General features: G+C 36.8%; 2 protein-coding genes across 2 annotated transcripts; both read left to right on the plus strand.

Moving 5' to 3' along the window:
* Positions 1–3,436: 3,436 nt before the first annotated feature.
* Positions 3,437–4,928, plus strand: LOC137653251 (actin, alpha cardiac muscle 2-like). The gene has a single exon (XM_068386621.1). It carries the CDS (start codon positions 3,490–3,492, stop codon positions 4,621–4,623), a length of 1,134 nt encoding a protein of 377 aa, XP_068242722.1. The 5' UTR covers positions 3,437–3,489; the 3' UTR covers positions 4,624–4,928.
* Positions 4,929–11,246: 6,318 nt separating this feature from the next.
* On the plus strand, positions 11,247–12,530 carry LOC137653252 (actin, alpha skeletal muscle-like). Its single transcript, XM_068386622.1, has one exon. It carries the CDS (start codon positions 11,298–11,300, stop codon positions 12,429–12,431), a length of 1,134 nt encoding a protein of 377 aa, XP_068242723.1. The 5' UTR covers positions 11,247–11,297; the 3' UTR covers positions 12,432–12,530.
* The last annotated feature ends 3,441 nt before the right edge of the window (positions 12,531–15,971 follow it).

Raw genomic sequence — 15,971 nt, forward strand, 5'->3', positions numbered from 1 at the left:
TATTGATCATATTTATAAGGGCCATTAATGGCCTTTGATCCCCCAATGGTAGTTGAAAAAGCTGACAAATCTTGTCTACTGCTCATGGAGGAATGACTGGTGGTAAGGTGTGGTCAGGAATTGCAGCGAGGACTTAGTTGGCTTTGCTGCTTGAACAGGTTATGCCCTTGATGTGTAGTTGAATCTTGGCGCAGGAATGTCACTATGGCAGTATGGAAAGATGAGTTTAGGTCAGTAGTAGTGATCGTTAGTGTATACGATAGACGAGGTGGCCTTGGTGGCAATTGATGCAAAGTATTTACAAGGTCTCTGGGGTCACATAAGAGTAACAATTGCATGTTTACATTCAGTGTCTTGTGTTGATAGGGCTGGTATTGGCTTAAAAATAGATAACACGTCAATGAAATGATAGTAGAATGGAAATGTGTGTTACATTTAATGACTTTTTGATGAGTGTCATGACAGTTGAAGTGTTATAGGAAACGTAGATAGTGCATCCTTCTTTAGTTGAGTTATCTGAAAATTTAGTGGCAGTGCTTCATCTGCCCTTGTACATGTGGATTTTCATCCTCTTTCATTCATTTTATTTGGTACGTGGTATTTACCTTCTTTATCCCTGAATATGAAGGTGATTATGTGATGATACCCAATTTAGAGTTTCTTGTCCATTTTTTTCATTCTTTTCGTTCATTATATCTGCCAAATCTTAAATAACATTTTTATTGTTTATTGTTTTTCAGTGCCAATTGTTTTCAAGATTCTTACCTGGAAAATCTATTTTTATCAGTTTTGATGGTGCTAAAACCTGTCTTACATGCCACAGTTTCCTACTTGGTAATTTTTCCCTATCTCATCTCCATGTCACTGGTAACAGAGTTTTCATTCCACCCCTAGACTTGAAAATGATTCTCATCCAAAAATACCATTCATTATTTTTTGTGAATCTCTTTGTATAGACCATTTCACGCATCACTTTTAACTTAATTTCATTTGTTACTGGGGTACAGTATTAACAACTGTAATCATTTTGAGAATTATAGTAATCCGTTAAACGGTTTATATTTTATACGACTGTTTTAATCACCCTGTTTTTAATAAAGATAAAAATGGGAAGACATGCTTAGCATTTCTTTTCCAAAGAAAATTAATAAAATAACAAGATTTATGATACTCCTTGATAAATATTCATTTATGTATTCTAATCTTCTACAATTTATTTTTCCCTTTGGATTTGTACTGAATTTGAAGACATTCACAGACCCAGCGAGATGCCTCATCATTCTACCCAGTTATCTGAATCTTATAATAGTTAACGCACACGCAACACAAACGCACGTTGCCTCTCATTAGTGATTAGAGCAGGCCAAGTATTTTGCTTTTGGTTTGAGTTTAGCCAAATTTAACAGACGAATGAGACACGTTCTTGACATTCCTCATCCTAAACAAAATTGGTCCTACGGGGGTTATTTCTGGTTTTGGTCATTGGTTTGGCACAGGCGAGTAAGAAAGTGATCAAGCATGTGGAATTAAATCTCCCAGGAATCTGTATATAAAGACAAGGTTTTTTCTTGATACTCTTAGTCTACAGGGCTCGAGCAGGGTAGGTGAACGTTCGGGGAGAGTTTTAATGTGTTCTGAAGCCAGAAAAAAAGATTGTGTCAGATTCTATTTAGCCGAAGTACATAGTGTCCATCGGAAATGGACATCTATCTACCAAAAATCTGTTTTACTGTGTCAAGATGTGATAGTGTGACTACTTTTTACCTATTTTTCCTTAATAAGTTGGATGGATTTGTGATATAGCAATTTATAGTTTGAATTAGATAGTTAACTAAAAGAGATGTGGGAAATTATTACTACACCAATATTTATTTTTAAAGGTAGAAAAGCCTTTTTTTTTCGTAAGTTAATTCCATTCACTTTTCGAATTCAAGTTATCCCCGATTGAAAAATTACAAAGAACGTAAGTCAGTTAGTAATTAGGATTCTCAACTTTTAATGCTGTCATTTTACTCAATGATGCATCACATCAAGTTATTCAAGTATCAAACAAAGAATAACGTTTAATCCTCGGAATATATGGGCTGTATTTTCATATATAAATGTATATATATATATATATATATATATATATATATATATATATATATAGTTGTGTGTGTGTAATGGAAATTTTATTTCTTCGGTTATATGTGTATTTTTTCTTGTTATTTGCATGTTTATGCAAAGGCATTTTCATAGAATCATTAAAGCATTGGGAATTATTTGAGCATTAGTTTAGCGTACTTTCAAAAGTTTGTAAAAACCGCGAAATAGTCTCTTCTAAACACCATAGCATTTATACCAGCATTTAGATATATTGGTAAATCGATAGTCCTGCACCAACCTCCTACTAATTTTAAAGATGCTTTCGTTTCTCTCTCTCTCTCTCTCTCTCTCTCTCTCTCTCTCTCTCTCTCTCTCTCTCTCTCTCTCTCTCTCTCTCTCTGTTCTTTACAATTATTTTGAATCTTTGAGCGGAAAATATAATTTTCAGTCTACTGTACATATGTTGCAAATGAAGAGCTTCCAAAGAATTTTATACAGTCGTTTTGATCAATATCATCTTGATCACTTGCATTCAAAACTTATCTGAAAGAACTGTAATTTTATGAGCCAGTTAGGTTCTTTGCTGTATTGCTATTTAACAGATGGGCCTTTCTCACAATTCATTTTTAGTGGTATAAGAATCTTAAAGAGTAACTTCATTTTCTGCTTTCAAACATTCATTAGTTAAATCCTAACTGTATCGGAAATTATATATCGAACTGAAAAACTCTTTTTTACTAGTTGAAAATTGTTCGAATTGTTATTGTAATTCACAGCAAAAAAGATATTTGGAATTGAAAGCAGTACGTTAAATCTATTCCTCCTAATTTTATGTTCTCTCTCTCACTCTCTCTCTCTCTCTCTCTCTCTCTCTCTCTCTCTCTCTCTCTCTCTCTCTCTCTCTCTCTCTCTCTCTCTCTCTCTGTTCTTTACAATTATTTTCAATCTCTGAGCGGCATTCAGAACTTATCTGAAAGAACTGTAATTTTATGAGCCAGTTAGGTTCTTTGCTGTATTACTTTTTAACAAATGGGCCTTTCTCACAATTCCCTTTTTAGTGGTTTAAGTATCCCAAAGAGTAACTTCATTTTCTACTTTCAAACATATACTAGGTAAATCCTAACTGTATCGGAAATTATTAACGAACAGAAAAACTTTTTTTTACTAGTTGAAAATTCTTCGAATTGTTACTGTAATTCATAACAGAAATTATATTTCGAATTGAGAGCAGTACGTTCAATCTATTCCCCCTTCTTATTTTGAGTTCTCTCTCTCTCTCTCTCTCTCTCTCTCTCTCTCTCTCTCTCTCTCTCTCTCTCTCTCTCTCTATTCATGAACCATGCTTAAATATGGCTGCATTTCATTTCAGACAATTACTTGACTCCATAACCAACCACCACCATGTGTGACGACGAAGAGGCGGCGACTCTTATTTGTGACAATGGCTCCGGTCTTGTCAAGGCAGGCTTCGCCGGTGATGACGCTCCTCGAGCTGTCTTTCCCTCCATCGTTGGCCGTGCCCGTCACCAGGGTGTGATGGTCGGTATGGGTCAAAAGGACGCCTACGTCGGTGATGAGGCTCAGAGCAAGAGAGGTATCCTCACCCTCAAGTACCCCATCGAACATGGTATCATCACCAACTGGGACGACATGGAGAAGGTCTGGTACCACACCTTTTACAATGAGCTCCGTGTTGCCCCTGAAGAGTCTCCAACAATGTTGACTGAGGCTCCCCTCAACCCCAAGGCCAACCGTGAGAAGATGGTTCAGATCATGTTTGAGTCATTCAACATGCCTGCCACTTACATTTGCATTCAGGCTGTGCTCTCCCTCTACGCCTCTGGTCGTACCACTGGTGAGGTTTGCGACTCTGGTGATGGTGTCTCCCACATGGTGCCCGTTTATGAAGGTTTCGCTCTTCCCCATGCCATCCTCCGTCTGGACTTGGCTGGTCGTGACATCACCAGATACTTGATGAAGATCATGACTGAGCGTGGCTACTCCTTCACCACCACCGCTGAGCTTGAGATTGTCCGTGACATCAAGGAAAAGCTCTGTTATATTGCCCTGGACTTCGAGAATGAGATGAACACTGCTGCTGCTTCCTCCTCCATCGACAAGTCCTACGAACTTCCTGATGGTCAGGTCATCACCATCGGTAATGAGCGTTTCCGTGCTCCTGAGTCCATCTTCCAGCCTTCCTTCCTTGGTATGGAATCTGCTGGTGTTCATGAGGTCGTCCACAACTCCATCATGAGGTGTGACATTGATATCAGGAAGGACCTTTTGGCCAACATCGTCATGTCTGGTGGCTCCACCATGTATGCTGGTATTGCTGACAGGATGCAGAAGGAAGTCACTGCTCTTTCACCATCCACCATCAAGGTCAAGATCATTGCTCCCCCTGAGAGGAAGTACTCCGTCTGGATCGGTGGTTCCATCCTTGGATCTCTGTCCACCTTCCAGGCCTTGTGGATCACCAAGGAGGAATACGACGAGTCAGGTCCAGGCATTGTTCACCGAAAGTGTTTCTAAGCATAATGATTCATATAGTTTACGAGTATATTATTTCTTAATGTCTACACATAGTTTTAAAAAGGATAACGTTCTTTTATATGCAATAAAAGGTTTTGGAGATTTATTTGAATTTCATTTATTGCTTCCATATTGTCAGAGTTATTGTTTACTTTTCCTTTAGAATAGGATAACTCAAAGTATTTGATCCATTTCTTAGTAAAGATACATACATATCGTTTCATTTACCACCTGAGGCTACAAAATAACTGGATAAAAGATATTACTTTGGGCAAATTTTGTTATGATTTAATGCATTTTAGTCTCCATTCCTTTATTCTCTAAATATTCAATACATTAAGATCCATAATTAATGCAGATTTTGTTTTATTCATTTATTCATCTTCACCTCCTACGCCTAGGGCCTCTGTTAGATTTCGCCAGTCGTCTGTATCTTGAGCTTTTAATTGAATACTTCTCCATCTATTATACAAATTCATTTTTTCCTATCGATAACTTTAGAAGACGTACATTCAGTGACTAGGCAGTTTAGTATCATGAGACTGGCTGTTCAAGTTGTACTTTTTACTCCCAGTACAGAGAGTGTCAAATAAGTTGTATGATCTGCCGTTCAGATTGTTGTTGGTCTTGAGGAAAGGGCTCACACGCCATTCAGAGTGAATATATGCGTGTGTTTACATATGTCTATAATAAAGAAAGTGTTAAACTTTGATGTTTAGATTAGAAAAGCGTGATATGCCATTGCTTTTCACCGTGGTTGTAAACACAGCAATCGACCAATTGTCAAATATCTGATTCACTATTCAGATTGACCAAGGCACAATAAGATTTAAAGAAAATCTGCACATATCATTCCAGATTTTTTGGGGATCCTGGCTTGAACTTTCTCGTGTGAGAAAAAACATTGAACATTGTCGAATAACTACTCTATAAATTGATCTTTGGTCAGGTGAACGAAGGTACAATGGATTTTAACTAAACTTGTGTAAACTGATCCACAATTTCATTGAAGATACACTGTATATATATATATATATATATATATATATATATATATATATATATATATATATATATTTATATATATATATATATATATATATATATATATATATATATATATATATATATATAAATATATATGTCTTACTTATAACTGTAATCGAACAGTTTAACATGTTTTTTTTTTCAAAAAGGTCCATAAAAGAAACACAGGAAATAAATAAATCACTATATTTCGGTCAATAAACATTGACCCTCTTCAGGATGTAAAGTAAAAATGAGGAATACAGTGGAGAGTGATGGTTTATATAGGAATGCAAAAGGGTGTGTTCAATTGTTCTACAGATGTTATAATTGCTGGGCACCAGATTAACTGGAGTGAGTGTTCTTTACTTTTTAAGAGTACCTGTCCGTACAGAAGGAAAATCCTGGAATCAGCCATCATAAATCAATCAAACACAATGAAACTATCTGGTGGCCAATGGAAAGCTGAGACAGTGGACAATACTCTTCTCAACCCTATCATTAAGAAGATAATCCACGGAGACCGACCACCAGATATGCATCAGAGGTCAAGACATCCTCCGAGCGGTTCAACAATAAGAAGACGCACCTGGATGTAATTAAATTTGGCTAATCCTTGCAGCAATTATAACAACTGTAGAACAATTGAACACACCCTTTTGCTTTCCTATATAAACCGTCACTCTCCACTGTATTCCTCATTTTTACTTTACAACCTGAAGAGAGTCAATGTTTATTGACTGAAATATAGTGATTTATTTATTTCCTGTGTTTCTTTTATCGGCCTTTTTAAAAAAACATATATATATATATATATATATATATATATATATATATATATATATATATATAGTTTATGTATGTACGTCTCTCACTGCGATACAAGATTTTTATACTTTGATATCCCAATGGATGAGTTCACTGCCTAGAGGTCTGAATTCTGTCTTGGTAGATATACTTGTTATATGTAATTCCCCCTTTGGTTATGTTTTTCTCAAAGTAAAGTGAATTCGACATTCAGAAATATTTTAGTTGATTTTTTTTAATACACTTATACACATATGTATATCTATAATTTACTTACATGCGTGCGCGTGTGCGTGTGCGGATGTGTGTGTAACTCACAACAGCTGACAAGTGATGTACATAAAATAAGAATTACAACCACGAAAGGAAAAGTGAAATTACTAGACTTTAGTTTGTACTTTTGTCTTATTGATGACATCTTATTAATGAAATTGTATTTCTTTTCAATGGAAGTATGAACTCTGAGCAACAACTCTTCGGGGAGTATAGTTACTCCAAGACATATCTGATCTGGCACTCTTCCAAAAATGATTGGCCTCCTACTTTTCTAAATAAGCAGGTGTACAATCATCATTGACCCAGGGTTTATCCTTAATAATAATTTATCAACTAACTAAACCTTTGATATTTACTGATTAGTACAGGGAAGGTTAACATAAGTAAAAATCCGTGATTTATTTGAATGATTTGTTTTATATCGTTCATGATATTGCGGTAATGTATCCTTGTATCACAATTTTGTATAAAATATTGCCTCATGATTTTACTTAACTGACCAACAATTTTCGACTAGGTGAGCCTTTTTGGGTGAGACACAGAGCTGATTAGTATTATAAAAGCATTGGCAGTATTATGGACAGTGGTGTTTAAGTGGCACCGCACAGTACCAATACAGCAACAGTCTAATAAGTTGCCAGACGTGTGTGTGTATGATAGAAATAAAGGGTTGTATTTCAGAAACATCTGTTTCTTTCTCATGACAGATTCAACTAGAGGGCCACCCAGTAGAGAGCATGCCTTCGCCACGCCATGCAGTCGTATTTTTCTCTTAACTCCACTGTGTACTTGTATTTCGATGTAACTTCTTCAAAATCTAATAGATTTGTCCTTGGGTCATACCCCACATGTCTACCAAATTACCGTTGAATTGGTTCAGTAGTTTTTTCGTAATGGTGTTCACAAACAAAATATTTACTAGCAAAATATTTTCCATTTACTTGGCATTGCGATTAATTTCAAAGTACTGCTGCATAATTATACTTTGTCCGTAGTGTTACAGATTCATCCTTGGGTCATACTTAACATGATTACAAAGTTTGGTCAAAATCGGTGCAGTATATAGTTTTTGTGTGTAAAGTTCCTCAGAAACAAACAAACAAACATATGAATAAATAAACGATGACAGGAATGAATACATACCCTTTGCAAAATCTTTGATCTACCAATAAAATTTATCTAAAAGACATTCACCTATGCCACAGCTTGTGTATTATTACCTTCGCCAGAAGGGTATATTTTTCCTTGGCGTGTATTTAATTATTTATGTATATTTGTTTTTTTTGGTGCATAACTCAAAGACTATTTGGTCGAATCTCATGAAATCTGGTGGTATGATTGGCCATGATCCAAGGAAAATTTGATTAGGTTTTGGGAGTGATTGGGTTAAAGACGAAGGTAACAAAAAGATAAAAATCATATTTTTGCTTTATTATTGTCAATTTTTATCAGATTGCAAGAAACTAGTGCCAGATTTTGCATAATTCAATTGCATATTTCGCGTTTTGTGAGTAATCGGGTCAAAGGTTAAGGTGAAATAATATGTTTTAGCTATACCATGATGAAATTTTATACGGTTTCTGTGAAACTAGTGCCAAAATTGGCATAATTCAGTTACCTATATTTTGATATACAACATGATCAAGGTAAAGGTACTAAAACGTGAAAAACGTATTTTTGCTATATCATGGTCAAATCTCATGAAATTTGGTGGGATGATTTGGCCATTATCATAGGATAATTTGATAAGATTTTAGGAGTGCCTGGGTCGAAGATTAAGGTTAAGGTAACAAAAAGGTCCCCCCCCAAAAAAATGTGTATAAATATATATATATATATTTATTATATATATAAATGATATATATATATATCTATATCTATCTATCTATATATATATATATATATATATATATATATATATATATATACTGTATATATATATATAATTTTTCTATGATAATTGAAAATTTAGATATTCAGTATGCATTTATTTAATGAATTATGTATTTAATAAATGATATGTGTAATGCAGGAAGAAATACTAACGAGCTTATAATTGGCGGGGTTTAAAGGTTTAAAGGTTGCTCATGAATGGCAGAGGTAAGGGACAATGATAGTGCCGTAGTTGGATAATGCCCTAGAGACTGACCATACATACATATGATCAGCGCAAAAGCACCCTCTCCATCCAAGAAAGGACGAGGGCCAGGCATGTGCCTGGCTTCCAATAGGCCACCATGACCCTTGATAACGATGGATTCTCTCGTGATACCAAGACGTAACTATTTAAAAGAAATTATCATGGGATTGCTTATTTGCTGTTGGAAATTGTAGCCAAGGTAGAACAGAGAATTCTGAAGTAATAGAGAGGTATCGCGTTTATGTTGCACGGATAATTGAAACAATTATTATAAATCACACTTGACATATTCTTTAGCATTATTCCCTACTAGCAAAAACTAATAGCATTTGTTGCTTACTAAATTTTCTTACAAGCTAATAGAAATATAATGTTTATTATTAAGAATTATTATAATGTGAGAGAATAGGACCAATATATTCCGTAAAACTCTTTGCAGTTTAAAATTAATTCAAAGGAGGAATTTTATATGAATTAGCGGGGCAGTTAAGTATTATATGATTCAGGCGTGTTAGTAAATGTCAGATTTCCCATCTACTGAAGTTCAATGGCTACTTTGCAAAGAAAGATAGGAAGCGAGACGAACGAAGAAATATATAAAAAAGAAAAAACGAAAACAAACATTTAGACGCAATGCGTGTCCAAGTTCCTAGGATTCTGTTACCAAAGAGAAGATACTTCTAAAAATCCATGCTTTGGTAATCTGGCCTCTCCCCCCGTTTTTCACTTGGCGCTGGTTTCTAAGATAAGAAAAGTAAGAAAAAAAAAAAACGTAGTAAATCGCAAATAAGCCACAGTCGTCCCGGTATAAAAAGAGGAACGCGATGCTTGGCTGTCTTAGTCTTCACAGGATTCAAGCAGGGTAGGTAGCATCTCGAATGAGAATAGTGAAAGAAGAGGAAGAAAGGAGTACCTGTTCAGACAATATGAAAGCGAGTTTAGAAAGCAAGTTCCCATCTCCCATATGTTCCGTGTGTGGGCGTCTGTTTTTTTTTTTTTTTTTTTTTTTTTTTTGTGCTGTGCGGGTCGTGTTTTGAGATGTGTCATTGCGTTAAGGTTCAGTTCACAGTGTTGAGTGGTGTTTTTATTTTTTGCTTTACGGGCTGATCAAGACGCTAATAACCCGTGATCTCACGTGATCTGCTTCATGTTACTACCAGAAGGATTTCTTCAAGTAGGGTCTCCTAAATTACGTGTTAGGATTTTTTAGATTTAATAAATGTAATCTAAGAAACATTTAGAGAAAGAATACTTACTGTTTTGATTTTCACAATTTACGAACGAGTCTTGATATATTCTATAACATTAATTAGGCCGTTTTGTACAATTGCGCTCTGCAATTGTTGATAATTTATTCAAGTATCAGTTAAGAATTTATTTGCAAAATCCATTGTCAAATCACTCGAGTATAAAAAGAAATCAGTGAAATTTGAGAATATCCGATATGATAAGGGATGGTAATTATGCAATGGAAATTATATGACTTTGATAGAAGTTAACATAAATGAAAACAGCTATAATGGTTTACTGGGCGATATTTAAGAAACAGACTCATTATATAATTTACGTATATCTAATTCACCGCTTAACTTTTATCTCAACTGTTTTAAAAAATTCAGTGTAATGACGATAGCACTTTTAGAAAAAATATGGAAGTTTAGTTGGCTAATATTTTCTGCTCTTCTTATACATAGTAATTTAGTATTGCTAAGACATGTGTGTTGATTTATTGCTTACACGCTTTCTTTTCTCCAAGATTCTTGTAAAGCTTCCAAAACAGAATTTATATCATCTCCACTGTTGATCAGATTGTTAGTTTGATTTACTCGTTATTTTCTTTGTCACATTACTTATCTCTCATCAGTTTTTAGTCGGGAACGGTATTTGTGGCAGCGAGTTTGAGTTTGAATGTCTAATAGTAAGAATGATTCTTATTTCCCACATTTATTTAGTATTCCTAAAAGAAGACGAAAAATCTTCTTTTAGCATTAAAACCATCTTTCTTAATTTTTTTCTGATTTCTTACTTTATAGATCAGTATCTTACTTTTGGGTCTAATCTTTCCACTTTAAAAACTTATTTTTTCCAATTGAATAACCTTGTTATTTAAAACTTCTTGGGATCTTAATCCTCCCCGGTTTATAATAAAATTTGAGCAGAGTAAAATGAGACTACAGGAAAATCCAATATATGACAAAACTAAAAGTATGGATTAGTTAAAACATCAACTACATAAAAAAAGGCACTTTTCACTTATGATTTTAAGTGAGAAAGTTTGTTATATACTGGATGAATAATAATAAAACATTAAAAGAAAAATGAGACTGTAGGGAGGTTATCGGTAAGTATTAAGGATATTGAAGCACGTCATTTTATTTTTTATGAAATTTCAGGATAGTGATCGACTCCATAACCAACCACCACCATGTGTGACGAAGAAGACGCCGCGGTACTCATCTGCGACAATGGCTCCGGTCTTGTCAAGGCTGGCTTCGCCGGTGATGACGCTCCCCGAGCTGTCTTCCCCTCCATCGTTGGCCGCGCTCGTCACCAGGGTGTGATGGTCGGTATGGGTCAGAAGGACGCCTATGTCGGCGATGAGGCTCAGAGCAAGCGTGGTATCCTCACCCTCAAGTACCCCATTGAGCATGGCATCATCACCAACTGGGATGACATGGAGAAGGTCTGGTACCACACCTTCTACAATGAGCTCCGTGTTGCCCCTGAGGAGTGCCCCACCATGCTCACTGAGGCTCCCCTCAACCCAAAGGCCAACCGTGAGAAGATGACTCAGATCATGTTTGAGTCCTTCAACATGCCTGCCACATACATTTGCATCCAGGCTGTGCTCTCCCTCTATGCCTCTGGTCGTACCACTGGTGAGGTTTGTGACTCTGGTGATGGTGTCTCCCACATGGTGCCCGTCTATGAAGGTTTCGCTCTACCCCATGCTATCCTCCGTCTGGACTTGGCTGGTCGTGACATCACCAGATACTTGATGAAGATCATGACTGAGCGTGGCTACTCCTTCACCACCACCGCTGAGCTTGAGATTGTCCGTGACATCAAGGAAAAGCTCTGTTACATTGCCCTGGACTTCGAGAATGAGATGAACACTGCTGCTGCTTCCTCCTCCATCGACAAGTCCTACGAACTTCCTGATGGTCAGGTCATCACCATTGGTAATGAGCGTTTCCGTGCTCCTGAGTCCATCTTCCAGCCTTCCTTCCTTGGTATGGAATCTGCTGGTGTTCATGAAGTCGTCCACAACTCCATCATGAGGTGTGACATTGACATCAGGAAGGACCTTTTGGCCAACATTGTCATGTCTGGTGGTACCACCATGTACGCTGGTATTGCTGACAGAATGCAGAAGGAAGTCACTGCTCTCTCTCCATCCACCATCAAGATCAAGATCATCGCTCCCCCTGAGAGGAAGTACTCCGTCTGGATCGGTGGTTCCATCCTTGGTTCTCTGTCCACCTTCCAGGCCTTGTGGATCACCAAGGAGGAATACGACGAATCTGGCCCCGGCATTGTCCACCGCAAGTGCTTCTAAATATGAAATTAGTATATTATTGACAACATTATTGAAAATGATGTCATTCCCTAATTTCATGTTATTATCGTATTTTTGTATACAATAAAGGGTTATGGAATCTAATGTTTTCTTTACATGGTTTCACTATAAATTTTTTGGTTAATTTTTTTGTAATTTATTTATTTTTTATAGAAAATATATTACCCCCATACTACTAAAAAAAAACTCTTTGACAACTACTATACACCAAGCAAAGTCCTACTATTTTCAACGTTATCTGCTATGCTACAGTATATAACGTTTGTCATATTTTTCATTATATAAGCCCACTGATTTTTTTACTAGCCATGAAGGTTTTATTTATTCTTATGCTTTATTACAAGAGTAATTCAGGTCGCACCCCACCCACTTTTTTTTTGTGTGATATAACTTATGGTTAATTCACTGCAGACAATTCCTGTTTCCCTTGTCTTCTGAAAGAAACGCAAGGGAATGAAGAATGCCTGCCCAAGATTACTTATCATTTTCATTTTCACAAGTAGAGAGAATGGATAATTACTGATTTTTATAGAATTTAAATAAAAGGAAAAGAGTAGTGTATAATAAATAATGAATATATATTGATAGCTATTATTTTTTCTTATAATAGACTTACATTTCAAAATTTATATTTCATATGTTTTCGATGGAGGACATTAATATTGCTGCTTTTACCTGACCGGTAAATATGAGCTAGGATTTGTAATAAAAGACTATTTAACGTTTTAAAGGCCGCTCATGAATGGCAGAGGCAAGGGACAGTGACATTGTCGTAGAGGCTGAGCATATATACATATGATCAGCAACTAAGCCCCATCTCCACCCAAGCTAGTATCTGGCAATGGCGGTTGATGACTAAGCATGTAGATCCATACGCTCCTGGAAACATCCCCCTTCGATCCTTAGCTTACAAGGATGGTGAGGTTGCAGACACTAAAGGAACTATCGAGTTTGAGGGGGACTCGAAGCCCAGTCCAGTGAGTGCCAGACAGGGGTGCTTTCAATAGGTCACCACAATACTAGTGTATGCAACTCTCTAGAATGATGGCTAAATATTTAGATAGCTATGCACGCACACAGACACACGCTCCCTCTCACCAGAGGTATGACTACTCTTCCCTCCTACTCGATGGTCACATAAGGATGGCAAGTGTATGTTTACATTCAACATTTTTCTTTCTTCATGCTCGAGATTGGCATAAAAATAGATAAGATGATAGCAGAATGATAATGGAGTTTAAATTAGTTTATTACATTTAACTATTTTTTGATGTAGAATTAGAGGACAGTTGTAGTGTTGTAGGTAGGGCATCCTTCTTTATTTATATGGGCTTAGCTTGCTGTACATGTATTACACGTCCCCCTCCCCCCCGGAGCAGACAAGTATTTTAAAGAGTGGCACCTGGCCTAGAGCCACTTAGGTTTTAGGTTGTCAATGGTTATTCAATCTTTTTTACCCCGAACGTTGAGGAATAAAGTTTTCAGAGTGAAGTTTTAAGAGTTCGATGGATGACATAGAATGGACCCGTATATGGGGGCATAAGCAGTAGCTTGCAAGTGTCGTTGCACACAAAGACATATGTTGTGGCATGTAGGGCTTTCACTTTATGCTTCTTTGTTGGGAATTGTAAGTATGATGGCAGGTGGTAAATTTTCCGACACAACGTAATGTAGATGCTGGAGATTATTTGAGGAGGTGGCGGGCAGAAAAAATTCTGCGGAGAAGGCCAATGGGTCACCATATACCATTTCAATTGCCAATGCTTTTCACCGTGGTTGTAAACACAACAATCGACCAATTGTCAAATATCTTATTCACTGTTCAGATTGACCAAGGCAAAATAAGATTTATAGAAAATCTGCACATATCATTCCAGCTTTCTTGGGAATCCTGGCTTGAACTTTCTCGTGTGAGAAAAAACATTGAACATTGTCGAATAACTACTCTATAAATTGATCTTTGGTCAGGTGAACGAAGGCACAATGGATTTTAACTAAACTTGTCTAAACTGATCCACAATTTCATTGAAGATATACACTGTATGTATGTATATATATATATATATATATATATATATATATATATATATATATATATATATATATATAACGGATTTTGAGCGAAGCGAAAAATCTATTTTTGGGTGAGATGGCCATGTCGTCCTGATGGAAGTTCCTATAGGGTAGCTTCCTAGGGTATATTACAACTACGGCGATATTCCCAGAGAATTTACCTTAAGGTACCAGAATTCTAACTCCTGGAGCGAGTATCCCTCGTGAAAGGGATATCGCGACATATCAGAGGACGTATTCTAGACACGTCACATGGCAATCTACGACCTGAACAGAGATTCGTCTCGTAGGAGGGAGATTGACGAGATACGAATTCGGGAAAGAAAAAGGGGAGCCGCTCCCAAGGCTTCCCTATCCCCCGATTCGTATGCGTGCCTGGCGCCAATCCTGGCGCCATCTGTATTCCTTGTAGCGTACACGAGGTGCTACAGATACTGTATGTAGGGAGGGGTCCTACAGCCCTTTCTTAGAAAGGCAAGGGCGGGTCCATCAGGACGACATGGCCATCTCACCCAAAAATAGATTTTTCGCTTCGCTCAAAATCCGTTTTTTGGGCTCAAGCCATGTCGTCCTGATGGAAGTGTACCAGAGCATTACTGTATCTGTGGATTCTCAGAACGTGCCGTACTCCCCGGAGGTAATTTTTTTTCCCGGTCGACTAGACCTAGAGACCTAAGATGTTACCGTTATACATCTTTTCAACTAACTATAAACTATGTTAGAGCTTCCTGCCCCCTACAGGGAAGAGTCCTACTAGACTCTGGAAAAGTCTCGAAGAGTACATATATCTATGTACGAATACCAGGCAAGCTAATATAGTGGTCTCGCCCTATATTAAGTAAAGCATAGTTTGTAAAGGACCACTGCGTCAATATGAAATATCGACCAGTTTTCCGCACAATACTTGTATTGGACAAAGGTTTTATATCAGCATAGGAGGAAAACCAATGCAACATAGCTTGCATAAAGGAACAATTCTATTAGAATTATCCCAGATAAGGTACATAGAATGAATGCTCAATTATACCAGTAAATTGACACAGGTGAAGGAGACGCAAGGTTCTCAAGAACCAGATTATTGACAGGCAATAAATAGACAGGTTAACCACAATTATATATATATATATATATAAGAAGAGGATAACCCAAAACTTTAAGCATAAGTATGATAGTAAACAGGGCTTGTTTGTCTGAAAGAAAAACATTAGATGCCACTTTTAAGATACCGAGGTATCAAAGTCATAAAAGCCTGTATTACAAATCAATGACATTAGCGTTAGAAACGCTCGGCACACATGTCTGCACTTATGCTAGGTTCACCTTCGGAAATGGAACAGTCTGGATGGGCAACACAGTGCCCTCACTTAGTTTGTAGTACAGTATGTAACTACACACTCACCCTGGAATTAATCGTCCCAATTAAGACCACTGTTCCTCGCAGAGTTA

The sequence above is a fragment of the Palaemon carinicauda genome, chromosome 14, assembly GCF_036898095.1.
Source record: "Palaemon carinicauda isolate YSFRI2023 chromosome 14, ASM3689809v2, whole genome shotgun sequence".
NCBI classification, from domain to species: Eukaryota; Metazoa; Arthropoda; class Malacostraca; order Decapoda; family Palaemonidae; genus Palaemon; species Palaemon carinicauda.

Excerpts from the sequence above, each read along its gene's own strand:
- LOC137653252 (XM_068386622.1), top strand. The coding sequence starts at position 11,298 with ATGTGTGACGAAGAAGACGCCGCGGTACTCATCTGCGACAATGGCTCC.
- LOC137653251 (XM_068386621.1), top strand. The coding sequence starts at position 3,490 with ATGTGTGACGACGAAGAGGCGGCGACTCTTATTTGTGACAATGGCTCC.